The sequence below is a fragment of the Ceratotherium simum genome, chromosome 2 (genome assembly GCF_057802395.1).
Source record: "Ceratotherium simum simum isolate JZ-2026a chromosome 2, ASM5780239v1, whole genome shotgun sequence".
Classification (NCBI taxonomy): Eukaryota; Metazoa; Chordata; class Mammalia; order Perissodactyla; family Rhinocerotidae; genus Ceratotherium; species Ceratotherium simum.
In genome coordinates this window covers 10,017,729-10,035,531 of record NC_141901.1, presented here as the reverse complement: position 1 = coordinate 10,035,531, position 17,803 = coordinate 10,017,729, and the positions used below count along the sequence as shown (strand labels likewise).

Genomic DNA, 17,803 nt, shown 5'->3' with positions numbered 1-17,803 from the left:
CCCAAAATTTAAAACAAATTAATCTCTCTATATAGAAAAGACAGAGATTAAATCTGAGTATTAAACCATTTAATTCTCAAACCACTCACATGCATAATGTTCTTTTACACAGTGTTAAAATAAAGAGGAAAATGTTTTTTTATACAAACAGAATTTCAAGTATACATTAATAGACTTTTCAGATTACTAACCAAGTTGCTAAGATTTCATTCACATTGTTCTTAAAGCTGTTCAACGAGAAAGCTTTTGCTAAACTGCTTTAAATATGTTTATATAAACCCATATCTTCACTCTTTCTCTGAATCTCCCTCCCCCAACCCGTCTCTGCCCACCCGCCTGCCCTCCCCCCTCCCCCGACACAACAGGGCTCCTGGGGCTCTAGGAGACATGCAACCCCACCAAGAACTATTGGCTTTGTCATCAGGGGAAGGACAGAATCTACAGGAGGAGACTGAGGACACCTGTCAAATGAAGGGAGAGAACAAATCTGATACTTAGAAATGACACAAATCAGGATACCTTATGGCCTCTGTGTTTTCACTTGACTTTTTAATAAAAAAATTCTCCGCCTCCCACAAAACAACCCAGAAGTTTCTGACAATTTGGTAGCTGAGAAAATAACTTAATGCTGGGTATTTTCTCCAGTGAAACTTCTAAAATTAGGGTAGGCAATTTTAATGTTTTCAATTTTGGTTGTTCCTTTTTCCCTTTGGCAGGGGGTGGGGGCAGCTTAAAAATGGATGTTATTATTTGTGTGTTCACTTGAAGGAATTTGGTTAATTTCACAGGGTCTGGCAAGAGTTCTCCTTCCTCAACTCTCCTCCTGAAGTAATCTGGCTTCAGGGCCAGGAACAGCCACTCTCCTTAGGAATTAAAGTGCATTTTTTCAGTAAAAGGGGGGTGGGGGGAGGTGTGGTTTACACTTAAGTGACAATGATTAAAAGAGGGTGGGGTGAGAGAAAATGCTATTCCTATATATAGGTATTTATAATTAAGGTCATAATAAAAACAGATATTCTCTAAGGAAATAAGATGCACAAACCCAGTCCAGCAACCTCAGAGCTCTAGCCTGGCTCACTGGCTTTTCTGAGGCATCTTTATTCACGGAGCAATCGCTTCAGATGAAAGACACAAACCTCAAATGTTCGTTTTTTCAAAGGGAAAAAACAGACTGGTAGGTTCTTATAGTTAAAAACTCTATCTCATTCCCTTTCAGGGATAAAAACATTTTAGAAACTGATTGTCTGTTTTAATATGAATCCTTGATTAGCAAGTTGTGAAAAAATGTTAGATAAGTTTGTTGTTTACAAATATTACGGTAGCCTTTAAAAACTCAGGAAGAGGGGGCATAGTTGATCGTTGCTATCAATCAGTATCAGTTTAGGGGAAGTGAAATTTTCCTATAATCTCTTTATTTGATAGCTACCACAAGAATCTTATTTTCTGTTTTCCTTTAAATGCTTTACTATTTCTTGGGGGACAAACCCAAGAGTTTTCTAAAGAGAAGTAAATGCTACATTATTAGCTGTACAAACAAGTGATGGGCTCAAGATAAGAAGGGGGTAATTGTCCTGGATTCTGGCCTCTGAGTCCAGTGTGATCTGCTTTTCACAGTGACCAGTGGGAAGGCACAGTGCCAGGGACAGGTAGATGGGGGACAGCTGTCACCCACCATATAAGCACCATAGAGAATAGGTGGACAGATTTCTTTCAGACTGCGTCCATCTGAAGGAAACCGAATTTCGGCTACATTAACTTTTGTATCTTTGAACCCTCAGCCTTCTCTTCTCCTTTCAGAGGCAGAGCATGAGTGGGGCCCACCCTGAAATTATGAGGAGCCAGGAAATCTAAGTGCTCTTCCAATGTACTTCTCCCTTTACTCACTTACGCTGACATGCCCAAAACAGAAAGTTCTCATTTTAAGATTTCTTAATGGAGAAGCCATTGGTTCCTGACTGAACTGGCAGATCTATTTAAGTTCTGCCGTTAGATCACAAAATAATGCAGCGGGCTAAGACTGTGAACACAGACCACAGCAGATGAAAAGTTAATGGACTGAGACAGAACACATTTCTTCTGCCTGAAGTTTGGGAATGTTTTCTCTTGTTGAGAGTAGGGAGATGGGGCAGAGTGGTGAAACTGTAGTCAGATGAGCATTTGTTTAGCACTTTCAGAAAGTATTTCTTAGAGGTTTAAGAGGAATCAGCCAGCCAATCCAGTAGGGCAGAAGAACTTCTCAGAAAGTCACAGTCCTGATAGAGAATTCCTGAAAGGGAATTTGTTTCATTCCTTGCTTAAAGTACAAGTTTATACACTTATTTCTTACCATTACTTTCCCATCCTCCTCCACTCTCCCCTCCAAAATCTTAAAATCCAGTGCGGTATGATTTGCATCAAGTTCAACAATGTTCACAGTACTCTACAATGGTCTTCACTATGAAAACTCTAGGGCTACTCTCTGGATGCATACAAGTCCCACAGGCTATTGCTCTTTTATTCCACCCAATATCAGGGAGCCTTCGCAAACTTTCTAAGGCATAGGAGGCATTTTTCCTGACATTGCTGCATTTACATGCTAAGTAAATAGCCAGGCCTTAATGTTATTTTAATGAAATTTCATAGCCTGATGCTAATTCAGTCCTCTGTACTAACTAATCTTTCCTTTGACCCACTTTTTCTTCTCGAACACACCACCTATTTGAAATTTAAATTATCGATCTATAGGCAATATATGAATAAAAATTTCTACGGTGCCCAGAATTCTCTCAGAAGAGAGACTGCTATATTTGAACTTGCTCTTAAACATGAATTTCTTTCATGAATTAAAAATCACTTGGTAGTTAGTTAGTTTGAATAGTCGCTCTCACTTTTTGAGGGTATTTAAACAGTTCTCCCCTCCCCATTACCATGTGTGTGTGAGGTTCCATGGGTGGGAAGAATGAAAGATATGGAACCTCATTTGGGAATTACTGGGTTAGGTCTTTGACATCCTGGAATAAAGATGCTAAAATGACATTTCATATTTCATATAAAATTCAGAAATATTTAAGCCTTAGCTAGTGCATTTCATGCATAAGAAACAAGGAAAAGTGAAAGTCACTTTACACTGAAATCCAGCTTAGAAGACAGGCCAAGAGACAAATAATCCAATGTATCACCTTAACCCCAGGAAGGATCCTTCTTTTTCTCCATTAACTTTAACAATGCTACCTGTTTATTTTAGAAATAGGTGGCTTGGCTCTTTTAATAATTTCAAGTGCTCTATTTTAGCTGGTAAAGTTGAAAAATCTCCACTCAAATCACATATGCAAAGGAAAGAGGATTCTAGAGACCAGACTTTGAACATCTGTTTTGCTTACGTATGCACACTTTGTATTTGGTATAGAGAAGAAACTGGATGGATGGCAACATCTCTCTCCAGAATTACTCTGAGGACAACTGGATGATCTGTTTTACCACCTGAGCCTTGGCCCACTGTGAGCTTTAAACTCAGAGCCATGCCCGGGATATCATATATTAGGACAAAAAGAGAACCAAATTGAGGTTATCCTGCCATAGACCACTCAGGATTACCTAGACAGTGATTCTCAACCTTGGCTGACCATTAGAATCATCTGGGGAGCTTTTAAAGCCCTGGTTGCATAGCAGACCAATTAAACGTGCATGTCTGGAGGGGGCCCCAGACACCAGTAATTTTGTAAATGCCTCAGGTGATCCTAACGTGCAGCCAAGATGGAGAACGACCAGCCTAGGTCAACGAGCTCTGAATAGAAAGCATTAATACCTGTGTTCACCTAAACCAGAGGGAAGAAAGGTACGACTCCATGCTTCCTCCCAGATTCACAGATTTAACATGCCTCAAAGAAATCACCTAGGAGTTCCTCACTTTGTTTGTTTGTCTTGTTTTTAAATAAATTACTTTGGCTGTAATAGGCCACACACCGCCAACAGTAACTTACTGATTTAGGTAAGACTGCTCCTTAAGCATGTGTTATAGCAAAACAGCTAGGGACAGGTCTAGGACAAGACTCTAGGCTCAAACAAAAAATGAGCAAGAGGGAAGAATTTTCCTAAGCAGGAGTTAATTCCTGAGTCTAGGATATTAGAATGGCTTGCAGGCTGACAATTACTCTACAGCTAGGAAAAAAAATAGCTGTGGTGAATAGATTCACATGACTTTACTGCCTCATCTCCCTACAGGGTTCATACTGTATTCACTGGGCAGAGGTTACTAAATCAGTTGTCACCTACTTGTCTCATTATTTGGAATTTCACACTGTCTGTATCGTAAATGCCTTACCCAGTCACCAGGAAAGTAAATACTTATCAGCTAGTACCTAAAACACAGATGCCAAGCCTCTAACAATCTGAAAATGGATCGCTCTCTCTCTTTTCACTCCTAACCAGAGAATCTTTGTTTAGACATTACAACCAGCCAGGGCATTAGGAGAAACAGGTGGAAAGCATTCCGTGATATCTAGTAAAGGGCTAATAGTTCTTCCTCAGCCGTAACAAGTCCGGTGAGTGCTACAACTGGATTTGAAAATTAGGTGGTCTGCTTGCTGGCATTTTACCACTGAAATGGAACTTCCTGACCCTCACAACAGTCAAGCGAGACCACCTTGACTTTTTTTTAACAGTATCGGCATTAAAAACAGGAATATCTTCGGAGTGACTAAAAGCAAAACAGGTTGTCCAAAAATCCACGTCATGCATACCTCCATGTTAAGGTACTGGCAGAAGGCTCATTATCAGGAAAATATGGTTATAATTCCAGTCCCCCAAAAATGGACTGCAAATGGCAATTAAAAAAAAACCAAAACCTCAGGATTCAAACATGTTTCACATCATTAAAAGGAATTGGGTACATCTTTAAAAACAACAGAAAGACTCCACTTCCACTGGCTACTCTTGCCAAACAGAAGCCAGTGGATAAAAGCACTAAACCCAAATGTTCAGACACTGTTTGATTTGAGCAATAAAACCAAACATTAACATCTGAACGAGACAGGAGAACTGAGATACTGCAGCCTCTACATTTTGGGTCTGGCTTTCTTTTGCTTGCTACAGAAAGCTACACTCTTTCTTCAGCCAAGTGCTCAGAGGTAGAGGAGCTGAAGCGAGTACAAAAAAGAATGGGGTAGACAGTGGCTGAGGAATCCAGCCTCCTGCCCACGGGGCTACAGGGCAATCTCGGAATATGCTCAGTCTTTAATGGGAGGTAGAATATTCTATATTTACTTATCTGCCTTCATCAGACACCTTTTTCTCACATACACACATAAAATCACATACAGAGCTGACAACTTACAACAATATTGCAACTTGCAGCAAAAGCACGCCTATCCCAACAGCTACCTGCAATCTAAACTTTATCTTATACGCCAGCTTGTCTCAGGTAGATGCAAGCCAAGTTTGTTACTTTGAGGTTCCTCCTTTCGCCAGGCTTTTAAACATACATTTCACTTTAACACCTACATCTCTGTCTCTAAAGAACAGGTGCATTAAGTGGGTGCAATGTATTATAACATCTTCATAAATAGAAAGTGCAAGAAATAATTTTCTTAGCTGAAATATAAACAAAGCAACAAAAAGCTCTCACAGCCTACTATGCCAAGAATTTGATTTTTAGAATCAATGCTACAGCTAACAAAATGCTTCTAATGCTACCAAGGTCATAGTGGATGAGTAAATATATTTATAAACATACATTTATGAAAAAGATATTAAGAAAATAGCTAAACTTCCCACAAAAGTTATCTGCATGAACTATCTTTAGTATACCACTCTGTGTTCAATGCACATGCATATACAATTGAATTATATTAGTGTTATTTTTATTGGGCGAGTTTTCCAAAAAGAAAACAGGCTTATTTTTTTAAACTTCAAGTTAAATGATTTAAAATCATTTTTGTAAAAATATTAGAAATACCATATAAATTCTAACTATCTCTGCTATCTGACTGACAGCCATTCCAGAGATGGATTTCAGTCACACTCTTAGTGACCCCTGTTTTAGCATCTTGGCTTCCAGAGGAAACACATCTTAAGCTTTGTTTCCTGTGTGGTAATTCTGTTTTTGCAGTGGTTCTTAAAGAACCACTACAGTTAGGATTTCATTACTTTATAGGAAACTCAGTAGATCATCTTCAAATATGTCATAAACATTTGCTTTAAGATGTAGCTAAAAGCAGAAATCTAAACCTTAAGGAATTTCTACTCATTCAGGTTGCTGTGATTGGCTTGAAATGGTTTAGACTTGTGACCCTCAAAAGAAAGAATATTTTGTCAACCGACAGGGTCCCTTTCTCCTGACTTGTTCTCTTGTGCAATTCAAGACCATAGTACCTAACACTCATGCAACCACCAGATGATTTCAAACTTCAGAGTCACAGAATCTAGAGAAGGGCCCAAAGAGCTATAAAATACACAATGAGTGACATTTCCATAGATCAGCATAAGATTTCTCATTCCCTGGGAATACATTTTCAAAGGCTTTCTCTGTCACAAAGAGCAGACTCTGAGGTACATCAGAGTGGAAATGTGGATCAAAAAGAAAATGTTAAGGCTCATTTATTTATTTTGTGAGGAAGATCAGCCCTGAGCTAACATCTGCTGCCGATCCTCCTCCTCTTTTTGCTGAGGAAGATTGGCCCTGGGCTAGCATCCGTGCCCATCTTCCTCTACTTTATATGAGATGCCGCCACAGCATGGCTTGACAAGTGGTGTGTCGGTGTGCGCCCGGGATCTGAACCCCGGGCCACCGCAGCGCAGCACGCACACTTAACCGCTTGCGCCCCTGGGCCTGCCCCAAGGCTCATTTATTTTTATTCATTAAAATTTGCCCCAATCTTTACATGATAAAATCTACTTAATCTTGATGCCTCAATGCTTCAGACATTCCATCCCTGGTTATCAAATACAAATGTCAAAGTCTTCTTTTTCCCTTCCCAGCATTTTGCAGAGCCCTAAATTAAAGTCTTCAGCCCCAAGTACCCCTTCTATTTTCTGTATTTGTCAAGTCTCGAGGCCTGACCTAGGAACAGATCTCTTTACTGTATGATAATTGGGGATGACCAGCAAGAAGCCCTCACAGCTAATTCTCCAAGAATCCACTGCACAGGGAATGGATAGATAATCCCAGACCTTTCTTCTCCGAGAAAGTTTTTTGATTTGAGGATGATTATTTTTAGAGCAGAATTTATTTAAAGCCCATATTTCTTCTGAAGGCATTAATAGTTTAACTATTATAAGCCAGCAGGAACTTAAATAAGGCATCCTAAATCTGGCAAATCTAACCAAAAATCATAAAACTTCAGTGATGCTATTTTAGACAAGAGAGGCTGGTAAGCAACTGCTAATTTTAAAGGATTAACAATATACAAAATTAGGCAATAGGTTTTCCCATATGAAAGATAATAAAAATGGGATGAACCTATTGATCTTCTAGCACAAAACTTTGCCGGAGGTGGTGTGGTGGCAGTAAAGATGCGACTAGGATATGCAAGCAAAACTTTCAATGATCTCAAAAATATGATCCGTCTAGCCACTCAATAGAAACTCCCGTTGAAAGAGATTTAGTAGCCATATAAATTTTCCATACCACAGAAGTTTTCTCCTATTTGTAAACTTAAAATACAGCTGACATCTCTAATAAATCAAGTTCTGTAACAGTAAGCTTTTTACTCCCTCTGGAGTATTTTTGGCTTAGCATGTACAGTTACTGTGGCTTCACAGAAAATGCTCACATTTTGGCAAATGCTCACAACTTGGAACAAAAGAAAAAATGAAAATTTTGCTATAAGATAAATGAACCTCAGGGGGTGGGTAGCTGATGAAATCTGTTCCAGGTATTTGTCTCATTCCCCTGGCTCCCCTGATCCATGGGAGATATAACAAATGGTTTCTATGGCACAATCAACTGACCCAAATGAATGAACACAGAAGAGTCAAGACAAATCAAAAAACCTAATGCTGCCCACAACAGATTAAAGATGGGCCCAAATCCTTGACACATCTTCCATCAGGTGGTAAGGTATTTCCTCTCCTCTTGAATCTGGGCTGACCAGTGATTTCTTTGACCAGCAGTGTATGGCGATGACTCTATGATAGCTTTGGGCCTGGCCTTTAATAGCACTGGCACCTTCTGCCCAGTCTCTTGGAGGCCTGAGCTGCCACTTAACGTCTTACTACCCTGATGGAGATGCCACATAAGAGTCCCTGAGACTCCAGAGAGGGAGAGGAAGCCTGCTGAGCCCAGTCTTCTAGCCCTCCCTGCCAAGGTATCAGGCATGTAGGTACGGACATCTTGAGCACTCCAGCCAGTCCAACTACCTGCTGAATACTACCAGGTGACCTCAGTCATCACCACAGGGAGCAAGAGAATTGCCTAGATGAGCCCTTCCTGAATTTCTCATTCACAGCATGAAATATATAAAATAGCTATTTTAAGTCACTGAAGTTTAGGGTAGTTTGTTACACAGCAATAGATAACTGGAATGCTCTTTCAACTTTTGCCTTGGTAGTAACTCATTCACTCACTCACAATTAGACCTACCACATGGGTGACTCCTCTGAATCAGTGGACAATATGCCCAGAAAATATTATTTACCATTCAACATCTGCTCAGAGGTCAATTCTATTACCATTCGAAGAAATGGTCCAATCTCTTATTCTTGAATTAAAAGTTCACTAGGGCTGGCCCCGTGGCTTAGCGGTTAAGTGTCCGCGCTCCGCTACTGGCGGCCCAGGTTTGGATCCCGGGCGCGCACCGAAGCACTGCTTCTCCGGCCATGCTGAGGCTGCGTCCCACATACAGCAACTAGAAGGATGTGCAACCATGACATACAACTATCCACTGGGGCTTTGGCGGAAAAAAAAGGAGGAGGATTGGCAATAGATGTTGGCTCAGAGCCAGTCTTCCTCAGCAAAAAGAGGAGGATTAGCATGGATGTTAGCTCAGGGCTGATCTTCCTCACACACACACACAAAAAAAGTTCACTAAGAGCAGTCCTGTTACCAGCTATTGTATATTCCAGTTCACCTCGACTCTTTATAAGTAAAGAGTCACTATGATGTAGTAGAGACAGCGTGGGCTTTGGAATCAGATTGGTAAATACTGGCTCTGCAATTTATCCGTTATGTAACCTTGGGCTCATCAACTTCCTCACCTATAAAATGTGGTCTAATTACACCTACTAAAGACAACATAGTCTATTAAGAGGGTCAACTCTAGTGTTTGACTGCTTGGGGTCAGCCTCTCTATGTTTCAATTTCTTCCTCTCTAAAGTGAGGGTAATAACAGGATCCCCCTAAGGGGATTGTCATAAGGATTAGATGAGTTAATCAATGTGAATCACACAGAACTAGGCCTGGCACATAGTAAGCATTCAAAAACAGTCAGCTATTTTTAGTTCTTGTTATTACCTCACAGGATTATTCTGAGGATTAACTGTGATTAAGTCACTAAAGCACTTAATGCTCTCTCCTTCTTTTTGATCTTTTATCTCCTTAGTGAAAGTGCAGGCTTTTAGAAAGCATATATCCAGACTCCAATCAAGCAGGTTAGGACTCACAAGTACAGGAAGTCACATCTAAACTATGTTTAAAATCAATTTTGTTATACAAATCCAAGCACATTGTCTAGTACCAAGAAGTACTTAATATTTACTGAGTGGAACAGATTCTCCTGTACGCTACTTATCACTTAAGATAAGTGATTTCATAGACTAGGAAACATTTCCCATGAGATACTTTGACTTTTGGCATTATGGATTAATTCAGATTCTAAGACTCACAGTATATTAAATTGTGCTCTTGGCCATATGAAATACCGTACGTACGTCTCTCCTAACCGGATGGTAAATTCCAGCCTCCTCAACAGCACTTACCGAGTAGACATGAAAGAAGCAAGCATTAGAAAAGGTTCTTTTTCATTAACTGCTTTGCCTTTATAACTTAGCTTTGTTGTTTAAAGCTTCCAATATTTGAACTAGTGGGCCTTTCTTAACTGTGTTAAGATGGGTGGTATTTGTTATATAGATAATGGGGAAGATGTGAGATAAATTTATTTATATATATACCCTCAGTGAAGATAATGTATATTTTAAGTAATATTTGCTTTCTAAGTCATTGCTGTTCCTCACAGCTGAGGGAAAAGATAGTCTGCCTGCACAACAAAACTGGATAGCCTATGCAGATGTCTTCCAGGTTTTGATATCACTGCTCTTATCAACAATTACATCCTTTGGAATGTAACTAAGTCAGGTGTTTCAAAGTACTCATAATACCCAACTCTGGCTTGTCCTGGGCAAGAAAACCTACTTATTGCAAAGTAAAAGTATTACACCACATAAGAATAAGGAGACTGAAAACTGAGAAACAGACCAAAAAGTAAAGAAGGCAAAACATAAGACTGATAATTACCAAAGAAGTCATAATGCTTGGCAAATTCATATTTAAATGACATCTATTACCAAGACCTCAAATAGAGTTGGATGCAGATGAGTCATTGGGCTATCTAAATCCAATTTCTTTCACAAGACCTATATCCCAGATTAATCAGAATCACAAGTTAATTAGAAAAGCAACACTCCAAAATCTAAAGAGCCCACTATTACTATAAGTGGCCTAAGACAAGGCAGATTTAACCTAGGCAAATATTCTGGAATCTTATAGATGAGGATTATTTATCACTCTGAGGGTATATCATATAAAACTTACTAATAACCAACTTAGAAAAAGGCAACTTTAAGAATAAAATGCCTAGTGAAGAGGTGCCCTATCGGAAGCTAGGTCACTCCTCCAAACTTTTGTGTTGGTAGAGCTCCCAACAAAGAATCAAACTCACTGTAATGTATCAGCATGGCCTAGAACACATGTCCAGATAAATCAATTTAACTCAGAAATCCATGTATTGTTTCCAAATGGGGAGAAATTATACTCTCCTCTTGCAAGGAATTCTGTTTATCATCATCCTAACATTTTTCATTTTTTCCACATCTGGCATAAATAAGCTATTTGAACAATAGGAATAAACATTCACAGCAAATTCATAATGGCCCAATACATATTTAGAGAATTACAGACAGTAACAGAAATTGGAAGATAGGTCTAAGAAGAATCTGAAATCCTCAGATGTTTCATTACGTTTTAAAATATTCACTACAAAAACAGAAGATTTGGCTTTTTACTACTCTACATGGAACAGAGTGAGTTTACTTGAGGAAATTAAAATGAAGATTTATGGTACAGGAAAAGGGTAGAGGCTTCTAATCTAGAAAAACAGTACTTTGGATAAGAATCAAACCACTTATTCATAACAGAAATTAATTTTAATAGTAGTGGGAATAAATTCATTCTTGCCATCATTAAGCAAACCAGTTCAAGTTAACTCAGGGGAATGGCAAAACTTACTTATGAAAACATTAACTTTTTTATAGTATTTTATGTAAACATGGTACTCATTTAACCCTACATTATTATGCATGGGAACTATTTTTAAAAATTACTGTTATATCTGTAACTACCGCCCTAAACTTTAATCTACCTGCACCTTCAAGGCAAGGACAAATCAGAAGGCCTATCCTAAATGCTTTTAAAGCAATGGGGATCAGTAAGAGGGAGCACGAAGAGGAGTATGAGCAAAGGATCTAGAAAAAGATGGCAAACTCTTTCACGAAACTGATGCATATATGGTAGGAATTTAAAACCTCAACTCAACTATTATAAAGGCAAAATGGCAGGAGTGACAAATTTGGGGGGTAATTCTTTTGAATCTAATTCTGGAGTTGGCAAACTTTTCTGTCAAGTGCCAGACAGTAAATATTTTCAGGCTTTGCAAGCCACGTGGTCTCTGTCACAAGTACTCACTTTGCCATTACAGTAGAAAGCAGCCATAAACAACAGCTAAATGAATAGGTGTGGCCCTGTTCCACTGTCACTTGCTTTACACAAACAGGTGGCCTCAGAATTTGGCCTCGGGGCTATAGTTTGATGAACCCTGATCTAATTCATAAGTCCTAGGGATATATTTTGCTAAGGGGCATCCTCTCAAACTTAGGGATTTACCTGACTTAATTACTTGTCCCTTTTCTAAATCTCAGCAACTGAAATGGTTCAATATTTTGTACTCTTCCCCACATGGCATAAGTAAAGAGCTCCATTTTCAAAGACTGAGTTCACTAAAGACTTATCTGTTATTCCTTGAACTAATAAGTACACAGATAAGGAGACAGGCATTTGAGGAAGAAAAAAAAATCACATCTGTTGTATCTGAAAAAAGAAAAACTTCCGGGATTCCAACTCCTTCCTGACTAAACGCCTTTCCACTGTGATTAAGAAGACCTTTGTCTTCGTTCAATTTAATTTCCTTTCCACTACTCATTGCTTTTATTTCTTTAAATTAGATCTTCTAGTCAAACAAAATGTAGTTTTTTACCAGTTAAAAGAAACAAAATTAGTGTCAAGTAACACCTAAAACTTTTTAAAAGTTATTTCTTGACCAAACACTATTCAGCTATTAAGGATGAAGTTCACTATTTCACTCTTCCACAGACCACTTCCAACCAAAGCCAGATTTCAACTATGAAGTTAGGAGGAAAATGGTTTATTTCTATTGTCATACCATCTTTGGGAACCCTGTTTCACTGATGCAGAGCGAACTGGAAACATTAAAAAATATTAAAAAACAAAATAACAAGAAAACCTTCCTTAATTGCTCTCTCTCTTCTTTTCCACTCTTTATCCTTTAGGAACTAATTTATTTCTACATATTCAAAATTAGATTCAATCTTCTGGTATAAAGAAATGGGGTGGGGGTATTTTGCCACTTACATAAAATAAAACTCAACTCAGTTCAGAGGTAAATATGGTTCTGAGTAAAGAGAGAACAAGTCATTAGAAAGAGCCTTGCTGCCTAAGTACAGTGTTTCTGTTCATGCCAATGCTATATTTTATACTGGTATCAGAGTTCAGAGAGAATAAAAGGTACCTCTTAGAATGAAAGTAGATAAATATATTGCCATCTCTCTTCTTTTGCTGAGTAGACTGGGTAGTTCCTTTGCTATTAAGTGCCACTCAATGAACGAAAACGGTCCCAGTGTTTGCTATTTCACGGCATTAAAGTACTTAATGATTTAGCTCTCATTGCTAATGCAGTTCCCTTCACAAGGTGACATGTGCAAGTTAAGATTTGGTAATGACTTTTCAGCATTAGCTAAAGTCCATTTAGTACATCCTTAAGAGAGGTATCCTCTGTGCATACACCAATATAGCTATTCATTAATGTAGATAGAACACTACTAACTCCTACGACCTACAGTGATGTTAGCTAAGAACTAGGACAACGTCACAGTGAACCTGGATAAGAATCTTGGATAGTTATTTAGAATTATAATATCTCATCTAACTAAAATGGGGAAATTGCTTTTAGAAACTTTAATCTGTTGAAAAGCTAGCCTGGCTTGAATCTTCATGAATTTCATGGCTCTGGGCAGGCCAATTAGGAGGCGAGAACCAGCAAACAGGATTGTGCTGAAATGGTCCTAGATGGCCGGCGAGCACTCTATTCACAGTATCAATACAGCAAAAACCTATTAGAAGGGAATGAAAAGGGAGGGGGAACTGGGAAAACACTCACAGCATTTCCACATCTCTTAGACAGTCCCTACTTCATTTAAAATGCTTGTTGCTAACCACGGATGGAGTACTGACAAATGCTGCAAAGTTTCTCTTTACAGAAATTACTGCACTTCACCTTCACAATTTGGTAATAGTTTAAAACGCTCTATTTTCTCACATAAAAATCTAAGAAACTAACAAAGCAATAAAGAACTTTCCAGTATACTACTTCCCAAAAGTAGGATGGACTTAAAATTTTTTTGGTAGGCTTAAAAGCTCCATCTAAAGCAGCATATTCTGTACTTCTCACCTCCTTGCCTATTTAGTAATAGCAAAACTGTCCATTGAAAGCCTTGATTACCAAATGTTTCCCTAAACATTTTAGTCTAATTTCAACTCCACTTTTTCTATGCCACAGAACACAGCTGGTCCCTAAGATGGCCCTAGGTGACAGTTTTTATCCTATCGCATTGTTGCCCAAGTAAGGAGGAGAGTGCCCCAGTCTGTTTTCTAAAGACAAAATACAGCTTCGACACTATGTTTAAGGGTAGGTTCTCATCAAATGGTAACATCATTATGTTCCTATTAAAATATGCATTTTTATGTTTTTCCAGAAGAGAAAATAACCATTCTCTAGTGATACGGTGCAGCTGTATGTATATATACAATTCTCAGATTGCTTAAGAGTGACCCTTTGCATTCTAATTTCCTATCATCAAAGAAATGCCATTCTTTTCTACCCACCTTTCCACATACCACAAAGCACTCTCAGGAAGGGAGCACACTGCTAACATTCTCACAAATGGCTCACCAGCGCAGGCATGACCAGCCCCTCTCCCAAATCTCTTTTACAATCACCTATGCCTCTGTACCAAAACAATTTCTTAAACCACTACATATTTAAATATGCTTTAAAAAAATTAGACATTAAGAGAAGCTAGATATTTTTCTTTTTTCTATTTGCTCTGTAACTTGTACTGTAACATCTACTTGCCTGCATCCTTTAATAATCTTCCTTCATTCTCTGCATGCAAAACAGGGCATCTAAAGCTCTACATGTTTGGTAAATTCTTTCTGACTCTCAGTGCTGGATAAAAAATCTCAGAAATACCCAGGATTACCAAAAAGGTCCCTTAAAGTTTTAAAAGTCTTAGGAATGATTAAGTAACCAAACCTGATCAAAAGTGATCCCTTGATCAATTTATTGCAACATGATTGTGCATGATGTTTTCTGGTAAATGCCCTGTAGTATATTATTAAAAAGCAAAGCTCTTGGAGTCATCAGCAATTTGCTGATGGTTGGTTTATGAATTACTAGGTTTGCAGACGTGAGACATGGATTTAGTGAGGTTCTTCTATTGGACTGAAAATATAAACTATTACATATGCAGAAGGAAATGGTATTGTGGTTGCAGTAAGAACCATAGTGTTGAATTTCTTCAACCACAATATTGCGGAAAAAATGTGTTTAAAACTTCATATAAAAGTTATCAAACATGGAGACCTGTGGATTTAAAAATACAATCCAGGCTCATTTCACCGGAAAGAGACGTTTTTGATGTATAATATTGCTGTTATGTGAATCTAGGAGCCGAAGAGACTGGACGAAACTTTGGTAGTCAGCCTAACACATTAATTCATCTGGACTAGAGCCATTTCCTAACACCCGAAGTTATATGAGCACTATGGTTTACCAATACCAATCAGGAAGTTGCAGTACTGCTCTGTGCTGTTCGACATTTGCAAAACAAAAACACTTCCTTCCCTGCTCCCCTCTTCCTCAACACAACACTCAAGCTCCTCAATGTAGCAGTACCTACTGCAAACACTTGGCTGCTCATTTCACTTCCAGTTGCCTAAAGTGCTTCAGGTGATGCTGCCCACTAGAATACTGCTCCAAGATGGCTGCTTACACGAAACAACCAGGCAAAGTATCAGATGCCTAGTCAGGGCAAAGATAAGGTCTAACCTTCCACAACAATAAGAACCACCAGGATTCTTTTTTTGCCTTCTTGAAATGTGAAACTGCATGTTCTGGCAGGGAAGGAAGAGAAGAAAGTCCTCCTCCTCCTCATCCTCATGATTACTTTCTTCTCTCGTGTCTGGCTGGTTCAGATGACCAAGGCTCCTGCTGTGTCTGTTAGATCTGGGCAATTACAGCCACCAGGATAGTATGGACCAAAGTACAGTGTTCAAACATGACTGGTAGATAAATGACCATTTATCATTGTTTTGTTAAAAATTTTTTTTCTTATAAAGTTAACAAACCAAGGCTGTTGATCCCTGAATTAGAAAGTTGATTTGCTTGATTATTTTCCAAAGTGTGAGGTGGGAAGGAGGAAGGGAAGAGCCTCTAGTGCTTTTGTTATGTTGCTGATCCTCTAGTTTGGCAACATCTTGGGAGCATCTTCCGACCTAGTGATGTGGCATTTTGTGAATCTAAGTACCAGCCCATGGCCCTGATGCTGGCTGCTTACTGCCCAAAGGGGAAGAGGGTCTGCCCCCTCCCCCTCAATGTTTCAATCTGGCCCAGTGGTGGACACAGAGCCCTGGGCGGTTTCCCCAGGAGCAACTGTCTCTTCTTGTGAAGGTGACTCTTCCTCGGCCTGTCCTCGAGACGTGACAGTTGTTTCAGGGGAGATGCTATGAGGCCCCTCCAGGGGTATACAGCCAGGGTGATTTTTGCGAAAGTGCTGATTCAAGATGGCCTGGAAGGGGAAACTTTTGCCACAAACATGACAGTGAAAGGGCTTGTTGCCTGTGTGCTTGCGGATATGATACTCCAGTTGGTCTTTCCGGGTATACTTCTTGCCACACATGCGGCAGACGAACGGTGTGATCCCCATGTGCAGGCGCATGTGGCGGTCCAGGCTCCCCTTCTGGTTGAAAGATTTGGCGCAGTAGATGCAGGTGAGACGGGGGTTGTACCGGAACCATCGCTCAGATACTTCCTGCTCTCGGAGATACTCTACGTAGCCACTTACTCCCATCATTGCTGACTCGTCTACCTGTGCCAGGTGAGGAAAATAAGAAAGAACATACACCATTAAGTATACATATTAAAAGAAATCAAATCTATTCTTACCTGTTACTAAGCTATATGCTTATTTTTAGTAGAGATCCAACAGGAAATTAATTACTACCAAAAAGTAAAGATGTTAACATAATAATTAAAAAAGAAATCTGAGGACACTATTCCATTACCATAAAAGAACAAGATAAACTGCATGCTTATTAACTCCCTGCTGAACGTTCTATTTTACAGTGATAGGAGAATCTGAGCCCACTCCTACCATCTCTTGGACTCCAATTTGCAATTATATTCTAGACAATCAGGTAGGTACTTAGGCAGTGCTGGTGCAATAGAACTGTCTATGATGACGGAAATGTTCGATAATCTGCACCATCTAATACAGTAGCCACTAGCCACATGTGGCTATTAAGCCTTTGTCATACGGCTAGTGCAACTGAGGAAATGAATTTTTAATTTTAATTGCTTTCAATTAATTAAAATTTAAATTTAAACAGCCACATGTGACATGGCTAATGGCTTCTGTATCTTACAGTACAGAATACATTATGACAAGCACATTATAAATTATATTTATGGCATTATCATTAATAACAAAATTTAATCCAGTACTAACTAGCTTTATAAAAACATATACAGTTTGTAGGAAATAGTATTGCTTTTTGCCCCAAAATATTTTCCTACCATACCAACATATTATCTTCATCCTAAAGACTATCCAAAGTTTAACTGACCTCAGAGCAAACTGGCAGAAGAGCTGAGATAAGAAACTAGACCTAGATATGAATTTATTAACTTAGTTATTCCTCCCTATAACCTTTTCACAAACTGATACTCAGTAAGTATTTACTGGCTGACTATCGTCCACCAAATACAACGACAGATACCACAGCGAAAGAAGTACAAGATTTGGTTTCTGATTTTGCCCTCTGAACAAAAAGATAAAACTTCTGCACAAAAAAAGACAAAACAAAGAGACACGGGAAATACATAATCTTAATAACGTTGCTAATTCACTTTTCAAACTGCTTATACTAAAAGGTAAGTGTCCTTGACATACAGTGCACAGACATGTTATCATCTAATTTTATATACCTATTATTTGTAGTGGTTTTGAATTGATTTAAACAGATTATTAAAAGTAAATAGAA

At 38.8% G+C, this 17,803-nt stretch overlaps 1 protein-coding gene across 3 annotated transcripts in view; it reads right to left on the bottom strand.

Annotated features, from left to right (window-relative positions):
- Positions 1 to 17,803, bottom strand: part of ZBTB37 (zinc finger and BTB domain containing 37) — a 30,348-nt gene that overhangs the window by 3,482 nt on the left and 9,063 nt on the right. For 2 of the 3 annotated variants that reach the window (XM_087438084.1, XM_087438082.1), the window contains exon 4: positions 55 to 16,629. In XM_087438084.1, the coding sequence (XP_087294210.1) occupies positions 16,141 to 16,629 (489 nt within the window). In that variant the 3' untranslated portion in view covers positions 55 to 16,140. Of the gene's footprint in view, positions 1 to 54; positions 16,630 to 17,803 lie in introns of those variants that run through there. The other variant, XR_015553996.1, reaches the window with a different exon arrangement.